This window comes from Vespa crabro, chromosome 3 (genome assembly GCF_910589235.1).
Source record: "Vespa crabro chromosome 3, iyVesCrab1.2, whole genome shotgun sequence".
NCBI lineage: Eukaryota > Metazoa > Arthropoda > Insecta > Hymenoptera > Vespidae > Vespa > Vespa crabro.
Window position 1 is genome coordinate 13,784,367 of NC_060957.1, and position 19,385 is coordinate 13,803,751.

Sequence of the window (19,385 nt, forward strand, 5' to 3'; positions counted from 1 at the left end):
TTAGATATTATATTTTTATTTCTAATGTATAATCTTGGAGAAAAGTTTGAATATGTGCCGTTTGTTAAGAAGGTAAGAGTCAAGTATTATATAGAAATGACAAGTAATTTATTTTTATAATTATGTTTTGTTCAGGCCTTAAAACGAATAAAGGATAGCTTAAACGTTATGAAGAGGACTTTACTGCAACAATCAAAAAGCAAGGTTAACGATTCGCCAGTAAAAATAGATAATTATGAAGCTTCTTATAAAGTTATTCATGAGATAGAAGTGTATAATGCATTCTTTTTAAATTTAAGAGACTTATGCGTAAACAATCTATATCCGGATGCCACGTATTCTCGTAGAAAGAATAGTTTGCAAATACTCTGCATTATGTTAGAATTTTTAGATCACGAATTTAGAGATATTACTTGGAATTCTAAACAAGCAGAGAAAATATTTATGTGCTTGCTATTAGACACATACGAGGCCAATAAAGAGATGGCTTTTAAAATATTGAAATCTATTAATCCAATTATTTTGGGTTTGGACGCAGAAAATCGTCTTTGTGAAATGATCAATGTTGCAACAGATCTGGGTAATAGTATTAGACCGATAGATAGTATAACTGCAGCATATATGTTTAAAATCTGTATGCTCTCGCCTTTATTGCAAAACGTTCTTTGCGAATATTATAATATGAATCAGTTTCCTAATGGAATTGCAGAATCTCATATCTTGCAGTTGATATTATTTCTGATAAGAAGATTAGAGGTATGTATTACGTTATACGATTGATCATACATTTTTTGTTCATTTATTCTAAAATCATATTTTAGGTATCTCTGATGGCAGCGAAAGAAAATATAGTTATGGCAGTTACAAGGTATTCTCTTTACGGATATCTCTTTTGTTTGAGAAGTTTAATATCCAATTGTGACTTGAGGTATTCACGAATTATTTTTTCATTTATTCCATTAAAATATCTGCTGTTATTCTATATGCATTAAGATTTGATATAGTATCGTAGGTACAGAAAAATTATGGCAAGAAACAATTTCTAAGGTTATATTGATGTGCTTTGAACTGAATAAAGTAGTTTCGATAATAGTGAATAATTCATCCCCTGAGGGACACCTACCAATGGATTTGAGTCCACATACTACGAATGGTTTATTTTTTAATCCAGAGAAGGAGATAATAACCCCACAAATGATACTTCTTTGTTCATGGCGTACGGTGAAAGAGGTCAGCCTTTTGTTCGGTCAATTGGCAATTAAATCAACCATATCTAGTCACAACGTATCAGGGGAACTATTGACTGAAAATCAAGTAAGATATATCAGATACTTGCTACGATAAATTCATTATTGTCTAATCGTTGAAATGTTTGATTCCAACAATTGCTAGATTATCCAAATAGGAGAACATCTAGTCACTCTTCTTAGCGAAACAAAACACAGAGGTGCGTTTGAACAAGCGTACGTTGGTTTTAATCAATTATGCACTCGTTTATGGCGCATAGAGAATACTACTTTAAATCAATTACCAAAACTTTGGTTACATCAAATTTTGTTAGCGATAACTGGCCTATTGCCTGGCAATTTTAAATTTTGTGCGACCAGAAGAAGCGCAGGAGTACCGTTTATGGTTCAAGTAAGTTGAACGTATGGTTCCTTTTAAAGAAAAAAAAAAAAAAAAAAAAAAAAAAAAAAAAAGAAAAGAAAATCATACATAATACATAGTTTCGTCTCATTATTTAACAGGCACTCGTATCTTCCGAACCTTCTATTCAATACAATTCAGATATCTCGGCATTGCACTCTGTTATGAAAATATTGTTAGGATTCACTGAACTCGAGGATAACGTAAACGTTTGGAAAGACATAAAACGTGTGGTTTATGAGAAAACTATATTTTCGGAATTTGAAAATTTTATCGATCTATCGAGAACGGATATAAACGAAAGTTCATGCGAGGATAACAAAATACAAGTTACCGAAATAAAAACTCACGCCTTGAACATTTTGAGAGCTTTGTTTAGACACTCCCCGCTGGGCGATTCCGTTAAAACTTTTATCGCCGATGGTGTAATAGCGGCATTTAAAAATTACGATGGAAAATCTTGGGCGGTAAGATCTTTTTATGATAGTTATTTTTTACGTCCTTATAAAATTTAATATATTAAAGTTCTAAATTTGATCGATAGGAACGAAATGCAGCAACTTTGTTGTTCAGTGCACTGATCATTCGAATCTTCGGCGTGCAAAGAACAAAAGATCATATCAATCTAACGGCGGACAACAAAATGACGGGTAAAATATTTTTCGAAAGATATCCTGGTCTATTGCCGTTCATGCTGGACGAATTGCAAACTTTCGTATCCATCAACGAGAGTCTGATAAAGCCAAACATACAATCGATTTTGTTATTACTGTCGCGATTGTATCTCAGTTATAATTCTGACGGAGGCGATGTCAATTGGAAGGTCTCTATAAATTGTTAAGAAAAAAGAAAAAAAAAAAAAAAAAAAAAAAAAGAAAAAAAATAATAATCTAATTGCGCGTAACGGAAACACGTAAGGATATACATGTGATTTTAGATTGACGAATTCATTCATTTAGTTTCTCAATGTGCGAAGTCACCTGTCTGCAAAACTCGCGAATTAGCAGCCAGAGCCCTCGTACCAATGATGACGGAAACAAGCGCTACTAATATTATTAAAAAATTGTTTGAAATAGTAACTTCTGGAGAAATAAGTCATTTGTCATTGAACGCTATGCACGGTTACATGTTACAGGTACGGTTTAAAAGTCTTTTTATCCGTTATGAAATTTTTCATCTTTATAATCAACATCGTTCATTTTTATTAGATCCTGGAAATAGTAAAAAGGCTAAGAGTTATAAAGCAAAAGTTAACGTCCACGGATCTTTGTTCATTTTTCGAAGGTACAACATGGATTTTAAGGAACTTGGAGATATATAGCAATGGTCCAGTTTGCTTTCCATTAGCTACAGCTTACTTAGATACCCTTCACGAATTACTTAAAGCGGATTATAAGATGTGAGATATTCAGTTAATCGGATCGCCAATCTATTATCAAACATTTGAACGTTTCTTTTTCGTTTGTAGGATTACGGATACGATCTTATTAAATATATCGAGTACATTAAAACGACACATCTTGGAACATAATATATTAAAGCATGCACCGAGTCAAGAAATTTATAAAGTTTCTGCTGTTAAATTAATCGTTTATATAGGACAGAATTATATGTTTAATATTACGGCTAGAATACATTTACATATATTAAGCGTACCCGAACCCGAATTGCAAACGATCGCATGGTCGACGATAATAGAAGTTATAAACGGTGCTACTTGTCCTCACGAAAAGAGATTGTTGAACGATCGAGCTATCGACGTTGCTTGCAATTCTATATCTTATCTTCCTAAATATAATCCTGAATTGCAAGATGCGATTTTCGATTTTCTTTACGCTAGCTTAATGTTTATGGACAAATCTTCGACAACGGAGGATCGCTACGATAAACAAGAGATCTGTTATCTGGTCTTGAACAAGATGAGAATTAATAATCAGAGGCATAGTTATTGCGAAAGAAATAGTTACTTGAGATTGCTTGGTAAATCTTACAGCACATTGCATTGCGAATTGAAGGTATCAAAATGCTCTTTACAATAAATTGATAACTTCCTGTGTCTACGTATGTACATATATATATATATCTGATTTAAGGATAATACAATTTCGATAGAATGTACGGAAGACGTTTATAGCAATTTTTGCGACAATTCTTGGATCGGTAGTTTAGAAATGGATTTCAGAAGATCCGTCTTTGAAATAATGTATCAACTTTATTACACGAATACGGACGTTAGCCGGCAATATTGTAAGTACTTGATGAGACTTTATTATTTTCATTTTCATACAATTTCATTTAAATCTATAATGAAATTATTTTAATTTCGTAGCACCGTTGTTAGAATGGTGGACAACTGTCTTACAATTATTGGTCGACGATAACATGGAAGTAAGAAGAGAGGCATCTCGGTTAGTTTGTAAAATCGAATCGAACGGTGCACTGGAATGCGTCTCTGCGATGATACAAACGTTTTTCGAACAATTTTATAATATCGTTGGTACAAAATATCCAAGCGTTGCGGTAGTTGCGTTATTTTGTTGGGGCACATCGTTATCCGGTAACATGGATTACGAAATGGACGAGACCGATGTAAGTAAACGTCGCGTTACGTAACATCGTCATTTTAAGATTCCTATGCAGTAATTATTTTTCAATTAGGTATTCAACAAGTGTAAGAATTACGACTGTTTCGAGCCAGTGCAATTGTCGAATACGTGCGTACAATTCATTAAAGCGATAACCAAACGTTATTCCCTTGATAGTCCATTACCGATGGATGCGATGCGCTGGTTGACCTTTCACCTCAATCTGGATCTAACGAAGGCTACGAGCTTTCGCAAGCTCGTATCGTCATACGGCGATTACGTACCTGTTATTGAAAAGCAACTACGTGATATCTTGGATCCAACATATAAGGACAAACTCCTTCAGATTTTGGCATACGAAAAATACGCTTCATTACATTCCCAGGAATGTTAGTCGTTAAAAAAAGATTTAATGTAAATAGATTTAAGTAAGGCGCATTGGATGCTATCCTATTTCGGGCTAGTTTGATCCTGAGAAATAGACAAATAAAGGATAATTTTCCAAAGTGCGGCTAATCTCGAACGTATTTACTTCAAAAAAAAAAAAATAATCATTTCTTCACAATTTCATAATAATAATAATAATAATAATAATAATAACAATAACAATAACGATAACAATAAGGGAAAAAAAAAGGAATATAGAGAGCGGGAGATGCGCGATGGGAGAGAGCGATGAAAAAAAAAAAGGAAGAAAAAGAGAAGAGAAAAAGAGAGAGAAGAAGGAAAAGAAAAGGACAAAAAAAAAGGGAAAAAGTACGTGACGAGATAATCGATTCTCGATATAGGAAATTGACGTTATCGATGGCGACGACAGATCGAATTACCGTCTAACGTCGGTAGAGGGTGCGAGTAAAGGCGTAGTTCCCTCTCTCCTCCCGTCGTCGTTAGCTGCTGTCTCACTCAATTGCCGCGCTCGTCGCGTGTCGACGCTAGCGTCGCGGCTGGCCGTCCGCGTACTCCGGTCGTGTGTAATTTCGTCTCCTCCGTGTTAGATCGGCTGGTCCGCCCGTATTATTTTAACGCTTTTTTTTTTTCGCGCACTCTTAGCGCGCGAGTAGTGACCTTCGTATAGAAGGAAGACTCGGTGCCCGTTATATATCTCTCGTAAAAACGTCAAGGACATAAGGGCATATAATATCGTACGACATTTGGTGACAGCGGGAAGGAAAGAGTGGAAAGCTCCTTTGGGGAAGAGGAGTTTTCTAGTGGCACAACATACATATATATATACACGAGGGTAGACGGAGAGCAGTGTGAAAATAGTGTGTGTAGTCGGAGAAAGTGAACACGAGTCGAGGACAACGACGACGACGACGACGACGACGACGACGACGACGACGACGACGACGACGACGACGACGAGGAGAAGGACGAAAACAATAACGACAACGACAATAACAACAACGAGGGATACGACGAAGACGAAAAGAAAAACGAGGACGAAGATAACGATATCGTTCACGACGGCGACGGCGACAAAGACGAAGACGCAGACGGCGACGGTAACGGTGGTGTCGGCACGCAGTACGCACGCACGCGTAGAGGAAGGGCAACAAATAAGAGGAGGAGAAGGAAGAGAGGAGGGAGGAGGAGGTGGCGGTGGTGGAGGAGGAGGAAGAAAAAGAAGAGGAGAAAGAGGAGATCATCTACCGATCGGACGATCGGTCGGCGGCGACGGTCGTCGTCGTCGTCGTCGTCGTCGTCGTCGGGCCGCCGATGGCAGTGTACTAGTAAAAGTAATAGCAATAATAATAGTATTACTAGTAGTACTAGCAGTAGTAGCAGCAATAGCAATAATAGTAATAGTAGTAATAGTAGATACTGATGGCAGCAGCAGCAGCAGCAATAATAGTAGTAGCAGTGCTACTAGTAGTAATAGTAGTATTAGTGGTCTTCCTAGTGCTCCTCGTGCTGATGCTCCTAGTGATGGTGCTCTAGTGGTTGTGAGCAGACCGTCGTTGTGTTGCCGCTGCTGCTGTTCTTCGGCCGTCGGTGCGTATTTATGCCAGGCATGGAGCGCCGGACTCAGTGCGCCCGTTTCAAATCGTTACGAGCCGTTACCGCAGACTCCACGTCGAAGTAACACGAAGGAAAAAGAAGAAGAAGGAAAGAGCGAGAGCGATAGAGAGTGAGTGAAAGAAACAGAGAGAGAGAGAGAGAGAGAGAGAGAGAGAGAGAAAGAAGGTGAGTCCGCCACAGAGAAAGAGATCGAATCGGTCGACGACTCCTCCCCTCTCCTCCTTCTGTCCCTTCCGTCCACCGTACCTGCCCCCTCTCCTCTCCTCTCTACGTCCTCCCTCCCGTGAGAGAGAGAGAGAGAGAGAGAGAGAGGTCTTGACCCACTTGCGTCTATCTCCTGCGGAGCTGTCATCCCTCTCGCGTTTTCGCGCCTATTTCGCGCGATCGAATAAAAGAGAAAATCAGAGAAATAATGTTTCTCGACGACGATCTATGGTAAACTAAAACGATGACGATCGACGACGACGACGACTAATTCTCTTTCTCTGTCACGCTAACAGAAGACAGAGAGAAAGAGAGAGAGAGAGAGGTGAGCGTAGGGAGGTAGAAGCAAGCTGGAACGAGTTTGAAAACTAGCAATGCCGGTCCGACGGACATCTGCGATTCCTAAAGTGCGTCCTTTCCAAACAGGGAATGTTAAATAGCCTTCGCGCTTGATCGACTAACGGAGCCTTCTCGAATGATCTTTCTTGACCCAACTCCTCTCTCTTTCTCTCTCTCTCTCTCTCTCTCTCTCTGTATGTAACTCTGTCTCTATCTTTCTGATCGTAGAAAGGGTCATCGATCTTTCGAAATCGTTTCTCGTCCACGCCTCTCGTTTCAAGGACGTTCGTCTATCTATCCATCTCTGTCTCCCCCCTCTCCCCCCCCCTCTCTCTCTCTCTCTCTCTCTATCTTCCGAGAAGGCTGATGCCTCGGATCGAGTTATGCTTACGTTATATTACATTCCGTTGTTATTACAGGAAAACTTTCGACGAAGAGAAATAGAGATGGAGATATAGATAGATGAATGAGACGTACGTTACGAGCTATTTCGTTTACAAATACAACTAACTAGTTGTATGTACATATCAATTACGTTTAGTCGTTAACGCATTCTCGCAATAGATCAATGTCTTGTCTCTTGCGTTCTTTTCTATCTTTCTTCTTTTTCCCTCTCTCTCTCTCTCTCTCTCTCTTTCTCTTTCTCTTTCTCACACACTCTTACCCTCATCTTTTTTCTTTCTCTCTTTTTCACAATTATTTTCTATAAGTATTAAGAGAAATTCATTAATAGATAATATATTTCTTACAGTTTTATAATCTACTTATTGTCGTGTATATTCGTTTCGTATATTTTTAGAACGAACGAAATGAAAAAAAAAAAAAAAAAAAAAAAAAACAAAATGAACACTGTCGATAGAATCCCGAAGTATCATTCGTAAATAAGTTTAAAATACTTATTTGATTACTTATGTACATTTCAAAGTTCTCGCGCGCGTTTCGATTGTAAATCAAAATGGCGGGCCCACCGGCGACGTAGTAATGTAAAGTAATAGTATTGATATATTAGTAGATCCGCTTGTCGTGTCGCGTTGGTCGTGGTCGTCGTCTTCGTCGTCGTACAAATCGATGAAGTTTCGGAAATTATACCGGAAATTTAATACGCCGTCGAAAGAGGTTTGTTTATCTCTCATCCGCGTTTACCCCGATTACGTAAGCGAAACGACCACCGGTATATATACCTACATACGGTACCTATTTCTACCTATGTATATATATATATATACCTACATATATACAACGTACATAACACAACATATGTACGTATGTATATAATGTTTTATATAGATCAGTCTTCTTTCTTTGTCTCGTATGCTTGTGTAGTGTACATATATACATATATATATATATATAATGCGCGTGTACGCGTTTGTACCATTCGACTCGCATATTCACCAGAAAAAAGAAGAAGAAGTAGAGAGAAGAAAAGTATTCTCAGAAGATATAGAAGCGCTCGTTTGAAAAGCCTTTTCGGCCGTTCTTTGGATCGTTGCTTCGACGATCTCTCGGGGTGATTGTACTCGTAAAAAAGGTATTTCTGGTATCCTTTCTTAAGGACCGACAAAGAAGGGAGAGAATGAGAGAGAAAGAGAGAATTCAGAGCTCGTTTCTCTCAGAGGAATCTTCTTCCTCAATCGCCTTTTCCGAGTATCGCGATATGCCGTTCGATTGAATGTTTTAGAAACGTTTCTCTTAACGAGGTATATACTCTCATAATGAGAACGTTTTCATAGTTTAACAAACGATACCTTTTACTACAAAGTATTTATTTTATATATATATATATATATATATATATATATGGTATGTATGTATATATTTATTTATTTACGTATTCATTTACGTATTTACGTCTTACACGATCGATAAATCCGAAGGACTTGAGAGAGAGTGAGAGAGAAACGATTTTTCTTTCTATTCTTAAACGACACAACAAATCATAACTCGTTATACTCGTATCCGATTGGCTAAGAACATTTTCCCGTGTTAATATGTATCTCGTATTTTATTGGTGATACGTCTGTCTTCGAATAGGTACTTTACTTATGATCCGTAATAATGAAACGAACGCATCTCGGACTGATTTAACAAGCATAACGAAGCGTTTTTAACTCCAATCATATCCGATAGATGACACTTTTTCATCGATTACCTTTCGATCGTTCTTTTTTTTTTTTCTTTTCTTTTGTTTTCTATCGTTTTTTCTCTACAATATGGCGGATGTTGTTAAAGAAAAAAAAGTGTCTTATTTCGTCTCGAATAATATCGTGAAGATGTCTTTTATCTGTTTTCTTTTCTTTTTTTTTTTTTTCCCCTTTATAACGAGAGTTTTTAAAGTTACGCAAGCCAACATTTTTCTAATCTTTCAACGTGAAAATATTATCGTCCTTGGGATGTGAAAGAAAATGTGACGTTTCATTAGTTAAAATTGATAGATGCGTACATATGTAGATAGATAAAGGGTCTTAAAAGACCATCACTATCTACCCTTCAGCACTGAACCACTCAATATAATTTCAAACGCTTCGAAGTATGCTCGAGGAAACTCATCGTTTAGTCGAACGTAAGTTTAATCAAGTATATATATATATATATATATATTTTTTTTTTTTTTTTTAAATAGATTCGAACGAAATTATTCATCAATTTTTGCGAACAGAATCAGATCAAAAGATCCCTTTGTTAATTGTTAAATCGAGTGTACATAGTAATTGCGTATTCGTTAATCGTTTTAATATAATATAAAAGTATAATTAAAATATATAATAAAATATATAATATCAAAATTTAATATAATGTAAAAAACATGGTTATAATATAAAGGTCAGTTACATCGAATTGAATGATGCTAATTTAATACGAACACAAGTTTGTGGTGACAAAGGTTATTACGTGATATTGAAGATCAATTGCTATTCTTTTCTTTTTTTTTTTCCCCGAAGGACCAGGTTACTTTATTCTTTTTTTTTTTTTTTCGATCATGAAACTATAAGCCTTAAAATCGTCTAAATGAACTTTTTCGTACACACTGTATATGCGATGAAAAATTCATTTTGTCGCTTTTATGGAATCTGCCATTTAAAATTAGATACGAAAATACGTCATTAAAAGTTTCAACAAAAAAAAAAAAAAAAAAAAAAAAAAGGAATTCAATAGATCTAAAAAGGTAAAAAAAGAAAAAAAAATTAAAGTAAGAAGGTTCGCTTTGGTGCATTACCCCTATGCCTAACCTCCCCCCCCCCCCACCGAACCAACCGTCTGCTACCTTTTACACGTTTAATAAACGACGATAAGGGCAAACGACCGATCGGCAGATGCTCGTTACGTATTTTTCTCTCTCTCTCTGTCTCTCTCTCTCTCTTTCTTTCTTTCTTTCTTTCTTTCTTTCTCTCTTTCTTTCTCTTTCTTTCCTTGTCCTTTTTATTGTTAGTATTTGCCTTGCGTCTTCGTTTTCTACGAAGAGCCACGTTTTCTTCGATCCCCACAAGAAGTTACGAACATCGAAATGTCTTCGACGTGCCGATGCATTCTAGTCTACGTTTTATAAACTCCTTACCGTTCACAACGATACCCAACTTTATATTCATTCGTTTCACTACATTTATTCCTATCAGATAATATTTTTCTTTCTTTTTTCTTTTTTTTCTTTTTTTTTTATTTGAAAATAACTTCTTTTTTCTTTTTCTTTACTTTTCTTTTTTTTTCCCTTTTTTTTCTTTTCTCTCTCTCTCTCTCTCTCTCTCTCTCTCTTTCTCTCTCTCTTTTTCTTATCATTACAATTTTTCTTTCATTGATTTACGTTTTGTAAACTACTTATCGTTCGCAACGGTACCCAACTTTATATTCATTCGTTTCACTACATTTATTCCTATCAGATATTTTATTTATTTATTTATTTTTTTTTTTTTTTTGAAAATAACTTCTTGTTTCTTTTTTTCTTTTTCTCTCTCTCTCTTCCTCTTTTCGCATTACAATTTTTCTTTCATCGGTTTACGTTTCATAAACAACTCTTCTTGTCGTTCGCAGCGATTATTTATATTTCTTATTCATTCGTCTCTCTACATTTTTTCTTTCTTCTTTCTTATCAAATAATATTTTTGTTTTAAAGCAACTTCTCTCTCTCTCCTTTTTTTTTTTTTTTGCCCATTTGTTCATTTTCTTATCACAATTTTTTCTATCATTATTTTACGCTTCATAATGATTTTTATCGTTCACGGCGATTCTTAATTTTTTACTCATTACTGTCTCTATACGTTTCTCCTAGTAGAAAATATATTTTTTTCAATTGAAAACAGCTTCTTTTACTTTTCCTCTTCTTTTTTTTTTTTTCTTCTTTCTTATCATTATTTTTCTTTCGTCATTTTACGTTATATAAAATTTTTACCTCCATTAAATTTTAGAATTTCTATTAGACAATATTTTCCATTTGAAAAGTAACATTTCTTTGTCTCTTGTCACAGTATCGTTCTTTTTTTTTTTTCCTTTCCATTATTTTTACATTTTGCAAAATTCTTATCGTTGTCGACTTTACATTCATTCATTCATTCAAATTACAATCCTTACATGACATATTTTGCATTGGACAATATTTTACATTTGAAAACAACATTTTCCTTCTTTTTTTTTTTTTTTTTTTTTTTTTTTGCATTATTTGACGTTTCATAAAATTCACTCATGACGTTTCTCAATTCTATATTCATACATTTGCTTTGTGCATATTTCTTATCAGGTAGTATTTTTCATTTAAAATAAAATAAAATAAAATAAAATAAAATAAAATAAATATAAAAAAGAAAGAAAAGCAACATTTTCAAAGCTTTGTACTCGTTCAGTCTTTACATACATAGATATTTTTCATTTATGAAGGATTTCCTTACAATCAATTTTTTCTCTCTCTCTCTCTCTCTCTCTCTCTCTCTCTCTTCTTTTTTTCCATTGTTTAGATTCAACCGTAAGTATGAGCTTTGAAAGCTCAAAAGAGTAAAAAGTTTCTACGTGTATTACGTAAGCCTTGATATATTTATCGCAACTCCGTTCTTCCTTTTTAACCTCGCATTTAATAGACGACGATAAGGCACAGACGAGTAGGTAGGTACGTGCGTTAGAAATACTTATTTACGTTGAACGTTAATAATATTACTCGTTTCCCCTTTTCCTCGAAGGAACACGTGCAGACATTGTCTCGTTACGCTATTTATCGGTCTTTATTACCAATTTTTTTTTATCGTTTCCCTCGTGAGTAAGTAAGTAAGTGAATATTTGAATAACCGAGTGGAATGAGTAAGCGAGTAAGTAAGAAACACGAGCGCACATTTTTGGACTCTCATGAACATCGATGCATTTTTTTTTATTTTCATGAACTAACGATAATATTCTCTCTCGTTCTCTTTCTTTACACTTTTATTTTTTAGTTCTCTCTAAAAAAATTTTTTTTTTTTTTATTTATAACTTATGCAAATCACAAAGAAGATCATAGGCATATCTGGCGTGAACTAAAAAAACGGGATAAGCATATCCGCTTTTACCCCTTCCTCGTCAACCCTTAAAGATAAGCAAATTGCATCTTTACCCTCTTCTTCTCTCCCCTATCTATCTTATGCCTATTGTGCATATCTCTTTGCCTTATCGTTTGTTTTGTTTTTTATTTTATTTTATTATGTTTTTTCAATTTTCTTCTCTTTTTTGTTTTCTCTAATTCACGAATTAAAAATATTATACGAAAGAAGAAAAAAATGTTTCAAGAATAGACGCAAGTAATTAAGTATGTACTTTACTTGGATCGATCGCGACGATATGTATACGGAACTATCGTCGATCAGATCGAAGGTAAATTTTAGGGGAAACATTTGTATAGATTTTTTTTTTCCCAATCCGAAACGATTAGAAATAAGAAAAAGTAGAATGATAATGGTGATATTGATGGGTGGGGGTTGTAAAAGATGAGTCATGTCCAAAAGAACAAGGGCATCGATGCTCAACTGATTGGCCATCATTGCCGTTGTCCTCCTCCTCCTCCTCTTTCTCCGTCTCTTTCTCTTCCTCTTTTTCTTCTTCCTTCTCCTTCATCTTCTCCTCTTGGTACTTCTCGTCATCTTGGTCAACGTCGTGTACAACGTAAAAAAGTGGAATTAGGTACGGCCCGAAACTCGATCTCTCTTCTTTCGTCCAAACAAAGGAATCCGAGAGTGCAACGCGATACTCACGTTTGCTCGTGGTATATACACTTCGTCGTCGTAATCGTTGTAGTCGTCGTCGTCGTCGTCGTCGTCGTCGTCGTCGTCTTCGTCACCGTCATCGTCGTATCGTGTTGTGATTTTGGCTCTCTTTTAACGGTAAATACTTGAGGAGGATGGGTCATAAGTTACTAGAGACTTCTTTCTTGTCTTTTATATATATGTATATATATATCCTTATATATATGTATATATAAGGATAACTTTATAGCTTGGGAAATGAAAGGGGGGAAAAAATGAAATCAGCCCAAAAACCTCTCAAAAAGAAGTAATTGATTTTTAATTACTTTTAATTATACTTGGGAACTTTTGAATCACTCAGTAGTATGTGTGTGTGTATATATATATGTATATATAAGATATAAAAGAGAGAGATAGAGAGAGAGGGATCATTACCATTAACAATCTTTCGCTAATTATATTTTTTTTAATTATTATTATTATCATTATTATTTTTTTTTTTTTTATAAAGCTTGTATTTTTACAACGTGGAAAAAGAAAATGAAGAAAAAGAAAGAAAGAAGTTATCTTGAAATCTCTCGAGAAGGAGTAATTGATTTTTAATTACTATTAATTACGCTTAAGAATATTTGGATCACTCAGTAGTAGTATATATATCTGTGACATAAAAAAAGAAAGGAAGAGAGAGATCGATGATTTATTCAATTTTCTATTACTATTAATAATCCTTCGCTAATGATTTTTTTCATTACATTAACTCCCTTCTCTAAGCAACTCATTAACGATCATTTTTATTCTTATTCCCCCTACCTAATCTTTTCGTTATCGCAAAACCATTAACTTAACTCGTCGTTTTCAACAGTCGGCAAAGTTTCGAAAGGTTTTCTCGTGAGTCACTTAGTTCTTCCTCGATCATTTGCTTGGAAGGAAGAAAGGAAAGTTAAGTTCGAAACATTAGACATCGTCCTCGATTTTCGTAAGACGATAAGTTCTCCTCCCGTTGTCTTGGCAGTGACAAATCGGTGATGCAAGAAGAGTAATAATGTCTGAGAATGTATAATGTGTGTACGAAAGTAACGACGAGAGAGTGAAGAATAACTATACTTGTTATTACGGTAGTAATTTTTTTTTTTTTTTTAATAATTGACTCATCTGGCTTTCGTCCATTTTTTTTTTATCGATAATGAGAGAGAGAGAGAGAGAGAGAGAGAGAGAGTCGAACGATTTTTTTCATTTTCAATAAAAGATTTAAATAATCCCTGACCTGTCGTCTCTCTCTTCTTTTTTTTTTTTTCATGAGGCTTCAACTTCGAAAACGAGCTGTCAGAAAGTTTTAAACTCGTTTCGGGCCTCCTCCTCTCTCGTTTTCTCTTGCCTACTTCCCCTCCATACCCTCCGAGCCCTCTTTACTCCTCCGCCTACCCCTCTCTGTTACTCTGCAAACCGTTGTATCGTCGTTCCCCCTTGTTTCCTTGGTCGTAAACTTTCAAGGCTTCGAGATGGCGCGTTTTCAGGCGAGAACATCCCTCTGGAAGGTGATGCTCGTCAAACGATATCTCTTAAAACAAGCGCCCTTTACGAGATTCGCCATTTGACGGGCGTTCCTTCCTTAAATCGAAGCGACCTCGTCTCTTCCTCTTCTTCCTTTTCTTCTTCTTTTTATTATTATTATTTTTTTTTTCCTCTCTTGATAAAATCTGCCCTCTCGAAGTAGGAAGGTAGGAAGGTAAAGAGAGAGAGAGAGAGAGAGAGAGGGAGTTAAAAATTAATTTGAGAATCTTCCACTTTACGCTCGACGATGACCGACCAGAAACTGGCTAATAAAGATTGTAAAATATCGAAGAAAAAAAAAAGCTATCTATACAAATGTTTCCTCAAAAGTTTATCTTCGATCTGACCGACAAAATTTTCGTATATATCATTGCGATCGATGTAAGTAAAGTACGTACTTAATTATTTGCGTCTATTCTTGAAACGTTTTTGTTTTTTCTTCTTTCGTACGATTATTTGAAATTTGTGAATTAGAGAGAAAAAAGAATTAGAAGAAGAAGGAAAGAACAACGGAGATAGAAAATTTGACGGACGATCGATGGAACAGATTTGTACTCGTCGATGGCGACAACGAGGAGGAAGTGAAGGAGGATGAAGAGGAGGAGGTGTGTGTGTGTGTGTGCGTGCGTGTTGTGTGTGGGGAGAGGGATAGAGGCGGCAGAGGAGGAAGACGAGTTTTCTCGCGGAAAAGGAAAGACCAAACGCGGAAAAGCGTCCGTATGTTACGCGAGGAATTATAAAGAGCGTATCTTGCATTGTTGATTATAGTCGAACAGTAGTAAGTACTTACTAGTCCATGTTGAAAGAAGAGATGCCCGAGTGGCACGGAAGATGCTATTTATGCACCGGAAATGACGATAACGTGGTTTGTCGTCAACGTGACACGTGCGAACTTGCAATTCTATCCGACAGTACAGTTTCTATTATGTATCTCCTTTAATTTGTTTTATTTTATTTTATTTATATATAGATAGGATAATAGATAGGATTATTACTTTGAAATGAATAAGGAGGAATGATTTTTTTTTCTTCTTCTCTCTCTCTCTCTCTCTCTCTCACTCACTCACTCTCTCTCTCTCTCTGTCTGTCTTCTTCACTTCCTGTGACTCGTTCGCTGTATTATCGGGCAAAGGACAGTTCCATATTCCTCGACGTTTCCGACGTAAGGCCTCCGTGCATACCCTTTCTATCCGTAATTAGCATTCACGATACATTCCCGTCACGTATCCGCAGGATAGTTTCTTCGCACGCGACTTTGAGACCAAGCTTCGACAGAGGAAGACAACGGACGACAGACGAAGACGATAGAAGACGACGGACGACAGAGGAGAAAGGAAAAGGAAGGACGAAGGTGGAGCCGAAGAAAAAGGATTTTCTTTTCTTTTATTTTATTTTATTCTTTTTTTTTTTCTTTTTTTTTTTCTTCTTTCTTTCTTCCGCCCCCCTCCCTCCTTTTTTCTTCTCTTTTTTTGCCGTTATGGGGTCGCAGTTTGAACGACGACGGTGTCAGGTAGAAACGTCATTGTCCTTTTCCCAACTTACCTCCCACCCCTTTCCACCCCCTCCTATCAAACCCCCCCTCCCCGCCCCCATTGACAATTTGAAGAAGCGACGTGCGCCCTTTTGCATATTACACAGCTAGCACGATCGAATAAATTATGCTTCCTCTCCTATTCGCCGAAAAAAGAATCGCATTCGTTCTCCCGCGGAGGATCTATCGGCCCATAAATAATACATAAACGGAATATACCATCGAATTTCGAGGAGCGTGAATCGTCGTACGACATATCGTAAAGAGGAGGAAAGAGAGAGAGAGAGAGAGAGGGCGGGAAGGAGAAGATGTAAAAGTTGGAGAAGGAAAATCATGGGGAAGAAAGAGAAAGAGGGATGGGAAGGACAAGAAGAACCAAGAACTGACCCGTTTTAAAAGAATATGATCGGTGGTGAAACGAAAATCTAATAATCGTTATCCTTTCGAATTTTCCGAATTTTTTTTCGAATCAACGGAAGAGGAAGAAGAAGGACTTGCATCTTCCATCTACAATATTTTTTTTTTTTTGTTTCGATATATTATCGATCATACGATTCCAAAAGTCGTTGCATTTCCTCGATATAAGTGTAACTTTCGTATTTTGTATTTTATATACATATATATATATATATATATATATATATATATATATATATATATATATATATATATATTATCATATTATGTTTTATATATATTCGTTTATGACAAATATATAAATATGTATGCACGTAGAGGAGCAAATAACTTGGGACAAAAAGCATGGAAACGGATGGAGACATTATTTTCACTGCTTTCCCGTAAACGATCCGTCGTCCCTTTGTACTTACGATTCACCGTGTCTACCATTCGTACGACGCACTTGTTCGTCGTTTTCCTTTGTACGTACATACCTTCGTTCGTGAATATAGCATTTTATATACTTTTAAGTTGAACTGAGGAGGAGGAGGACGACATGGAGAGAGAGAGAGAGAGAGAGAGAGAGAGAGAGAGAGAGAGAGAGAGAGAGAGAGAGAGAGAGAGAGAGAAGGAGGAGGAAGAAGAGAAAAAGAAGGATGGCTTGCAAGAGAAAGAGAGTCTGGTAAAACGTTGCTAACTATATTAAAGGCATTCTACTATTTTCTTTCTCTTTTAATCTTTTTTATCTTCTTCTTTCTTTTTTTTTTGATTTTTCTTTTTCGTTTTTTTTCTTTTCTTTTTTTTTTTGTTCTTCTTTCTCTCTCTCTCTCTCTTTCTCTCTCTCTCTCGCTCTCTTTTATTCTTTTTCGTTCTCCCTCCCATTTGTTTCGGGAAAAAGAAATTTTCTTTATACATCGTCGTAAGGTAATTTCCCGATGAAGTCGCATACGTTTAATAAGAGGGTATAACCTTTTGGGTTTCTGAGACAAGGACCTTTTAAAATCCTCCGTATTATAACGAGCGTAACGGAGAAACCGTCGTCGAGATTGCGATGGGCTCCTTCTTTCCGTCGCGGCTCGTATAATCGTGGCACGAGAACCGTTCGAAAGTTAATTCGAAATTTATTCATGGACACCACGGGACCACCCGTTCCCGCGTGTATACACATCTTCATCCTTTTGCATATATATATATATATATATATATATATATACATATATACGTACATACATACATACATACATACATACTTGGTATTTGTACGAGCGCGCGCTCTGGCACAGAGAGACACAGACACATACACGAACACAAACACACAGCGCTGTTTCCTCTTTTTTTCTCTTATCCTGATCCATGCAGCCAACGTAAGGGAGAACGATAGGGACTAAAGGGACGAGAGAAAAAGAGAGAAAAAGAGAGGGAGAGAAAAAAAAGGAAGAAACTGCCATGCTATGAATACGTAATTTTATTACAATTAAGAATTAACCTGCATATATATATATATATATGTGTGTGTGTGTGTGTGTGTGTGTGGGTGTAAGATGGATGGGATATACGTTTGTCATTTTTAGTACAAAACTCGCTTCGTCTCACAAATTTTTGATTTTCACCTTTTCTATCCGCGCGATTTTTTTGAAATAAACTATAATCGTAGAAATACAAAAAGAGAAAGAGAGAAAGAAAGAGAGAGAGAGAGAGAGAGAGAGAGAGAGAGAGAGAGAGGGAGAGAAAGACATAAAAGGTACATATAAGAAATTTTTACGAGTTTTGTATGCTCTTCGAGACGGGCATCAACGACGGTATAAAAAGTAAGTAACAATTTTTCTCTCGGAGAAAGAAACGGAGACGGAAAGACATAGAGAAAAAGAGAGAGAGAGAGAGAGAGAGAGAGAGAGAGAGAGAGAAAGAGAGAGAATGAAAGAGGGAGAAGAAAAATCCGAAAAGAACGGCGTATCTGGCGAAAAATAAAGGACGTTCGTTTGCTCGTAAAACGAGCGGGATTATGTGATAGCCGCCGGTGATCGGGACGAGAGAGAAAGAGAGAGAGAAGAAATGGCGAAAGAGAGAAAGAGAAAGAGAGATCATGCTAGGCGTTCGATAGGCCATACCTACCTATCTATGGTCCACATAAAAATCAGCACTGTCGATATCCTTCGGATAGATTTATAACGTAGTAATAATAAAACGCGCGTTGGAATATGGTGGTATCGGTGGCATCGATGGTGGTGACGGTGGTAGTGGCAGTGGTGACGGCGGCTTTATTAAAGCGTCCGTGAGTTTATGCAGGACCGATATTGTACGATCGATGAAACGAGAAGAGGTTATATGGAAAAGCAATGTTCTTCTTTTACTCTCTTTCTCTTTGCTTGCTTTAGTCGCGTATGTCGTTGAAAGAAAAAGAAAAAGTAGGAGGAGGAGGAGGAGAAGAAGGAAGAAGAAGAAGAAGAAAAAAATCGAACGCAACGGAGACGACGTTTCTCCGCACGATCGATCAATCGTGTCGAATAGAATAAAAAATGCAACGCATCGCGCCGGATGCAACGTAGGCGAGTTCGAGTTTGAGCTCGAAGAGAGAAAGAAAGAGAGAGATAGAGAGAAAGAGAGAGAGAGAGAGAGAGAGAGAGGGAAAGGGGAAGTAGACTTATCGACGATTCGTTCGTTCATCAAAGTGCATTGCGCAACACGATGTTATTCTTGGAGGCGTCTCGTGTTCTCGAACCGTTTGGATTTTCCTGGTCGCGTCGCGTCGCGTCGCTCGAAGAGGCGAGACGAGGATAGGAGAGGAGAGGAAAGGAGAGAAGAGAAGAGTTTGACGTTCTTCGGCTTATCTACGAGCCTACGAGACAAGATACCGAGGACGGTTGAATTATTATTACGAGTTTGATCGGTCCTCCTTTAAAGAGGTTCGTCGTG

General features: G+C 36.6%; 2 protein-coding genes across 9 annotated transcripts in view; both read left to right on the forward strand.

Moving 5' to 3' along the window:
• LOC124422693 (thyroid adenoma-associated protein homolog) overlaps positions 1–4,748 on the forward strand; it is a 24,471-nt gene extending 19,723 nt beyond the window's left edge. Inside the window, exons 3-15 of the mRNA XM_046959507.1 lie at positions 1–72; positions 136–756; positions 822–928; positions 1,005–1,314; positions 1,393–1,638; positions 1,749–2,114; positions 2,192–2,470; positions 2,585–2,782; positions 2,856–3,046; positions 3,116–3,662; positions 3,741–3,894; positions 3,977–4,236; positions 4,306–4,748. The exon at positions 1–72 is cut by the window's left edge and continues 69 nt beyond it. Of these exons, the coding sequence (XP_046815463.1) occupies positions 1–72; positions 136–756; positions 822–928; positions 1,005–1,314; positions 1,393–1,638; positions 1,749–2,114; positions 2,192–2,470; positions 2,585–2,782; positions 2,856–3,046; positions 3,116–3,662; positions 3,741–3,894; positions 3,977–4,236; positions 4,306–4,626 (3,672 nt within the window). The 3' untranslated portion in view covers positions 4,627–4,748. The remainder of the gene's footprint in view (positions 73–135; positions 757–821; positions 929–1,004; positions 1,315–1,392; positions 1,639–1,748; positions 2,115–2,191; positions 2,471–2,584; positions 2,783–2,855; positions 3,047–3,115; positions 3,663–3,740; positions 3,895–3,976; positions 4,237–4,305) is intronic.
• A 381-nt stretch (positions 4,749–5,129) lies between these two features.
• Positions 5,130–19,385, forward strand: part of LOC124422690 (uncharacterized protein CG43867) — a 111,173-nt gene continuing 96,917 nt past the window's right edge. For 7 of the 8 annotated variants that reach the window (XM_046959487.1, XM_046959490.1, XM_046959493.1 and 4 more), the window contains exon 1: positions 5,130–5,971. The gene's annotated coding sequence lies outside the window, so the exon portion shown is untranslated. Of the gene's footprint in view, positions 5,972–6,020; positions 6,364–19,385 lie in introns of those variants that run through there. The other variant, XM_046959488.1, reaches the window with a different exon arrangement.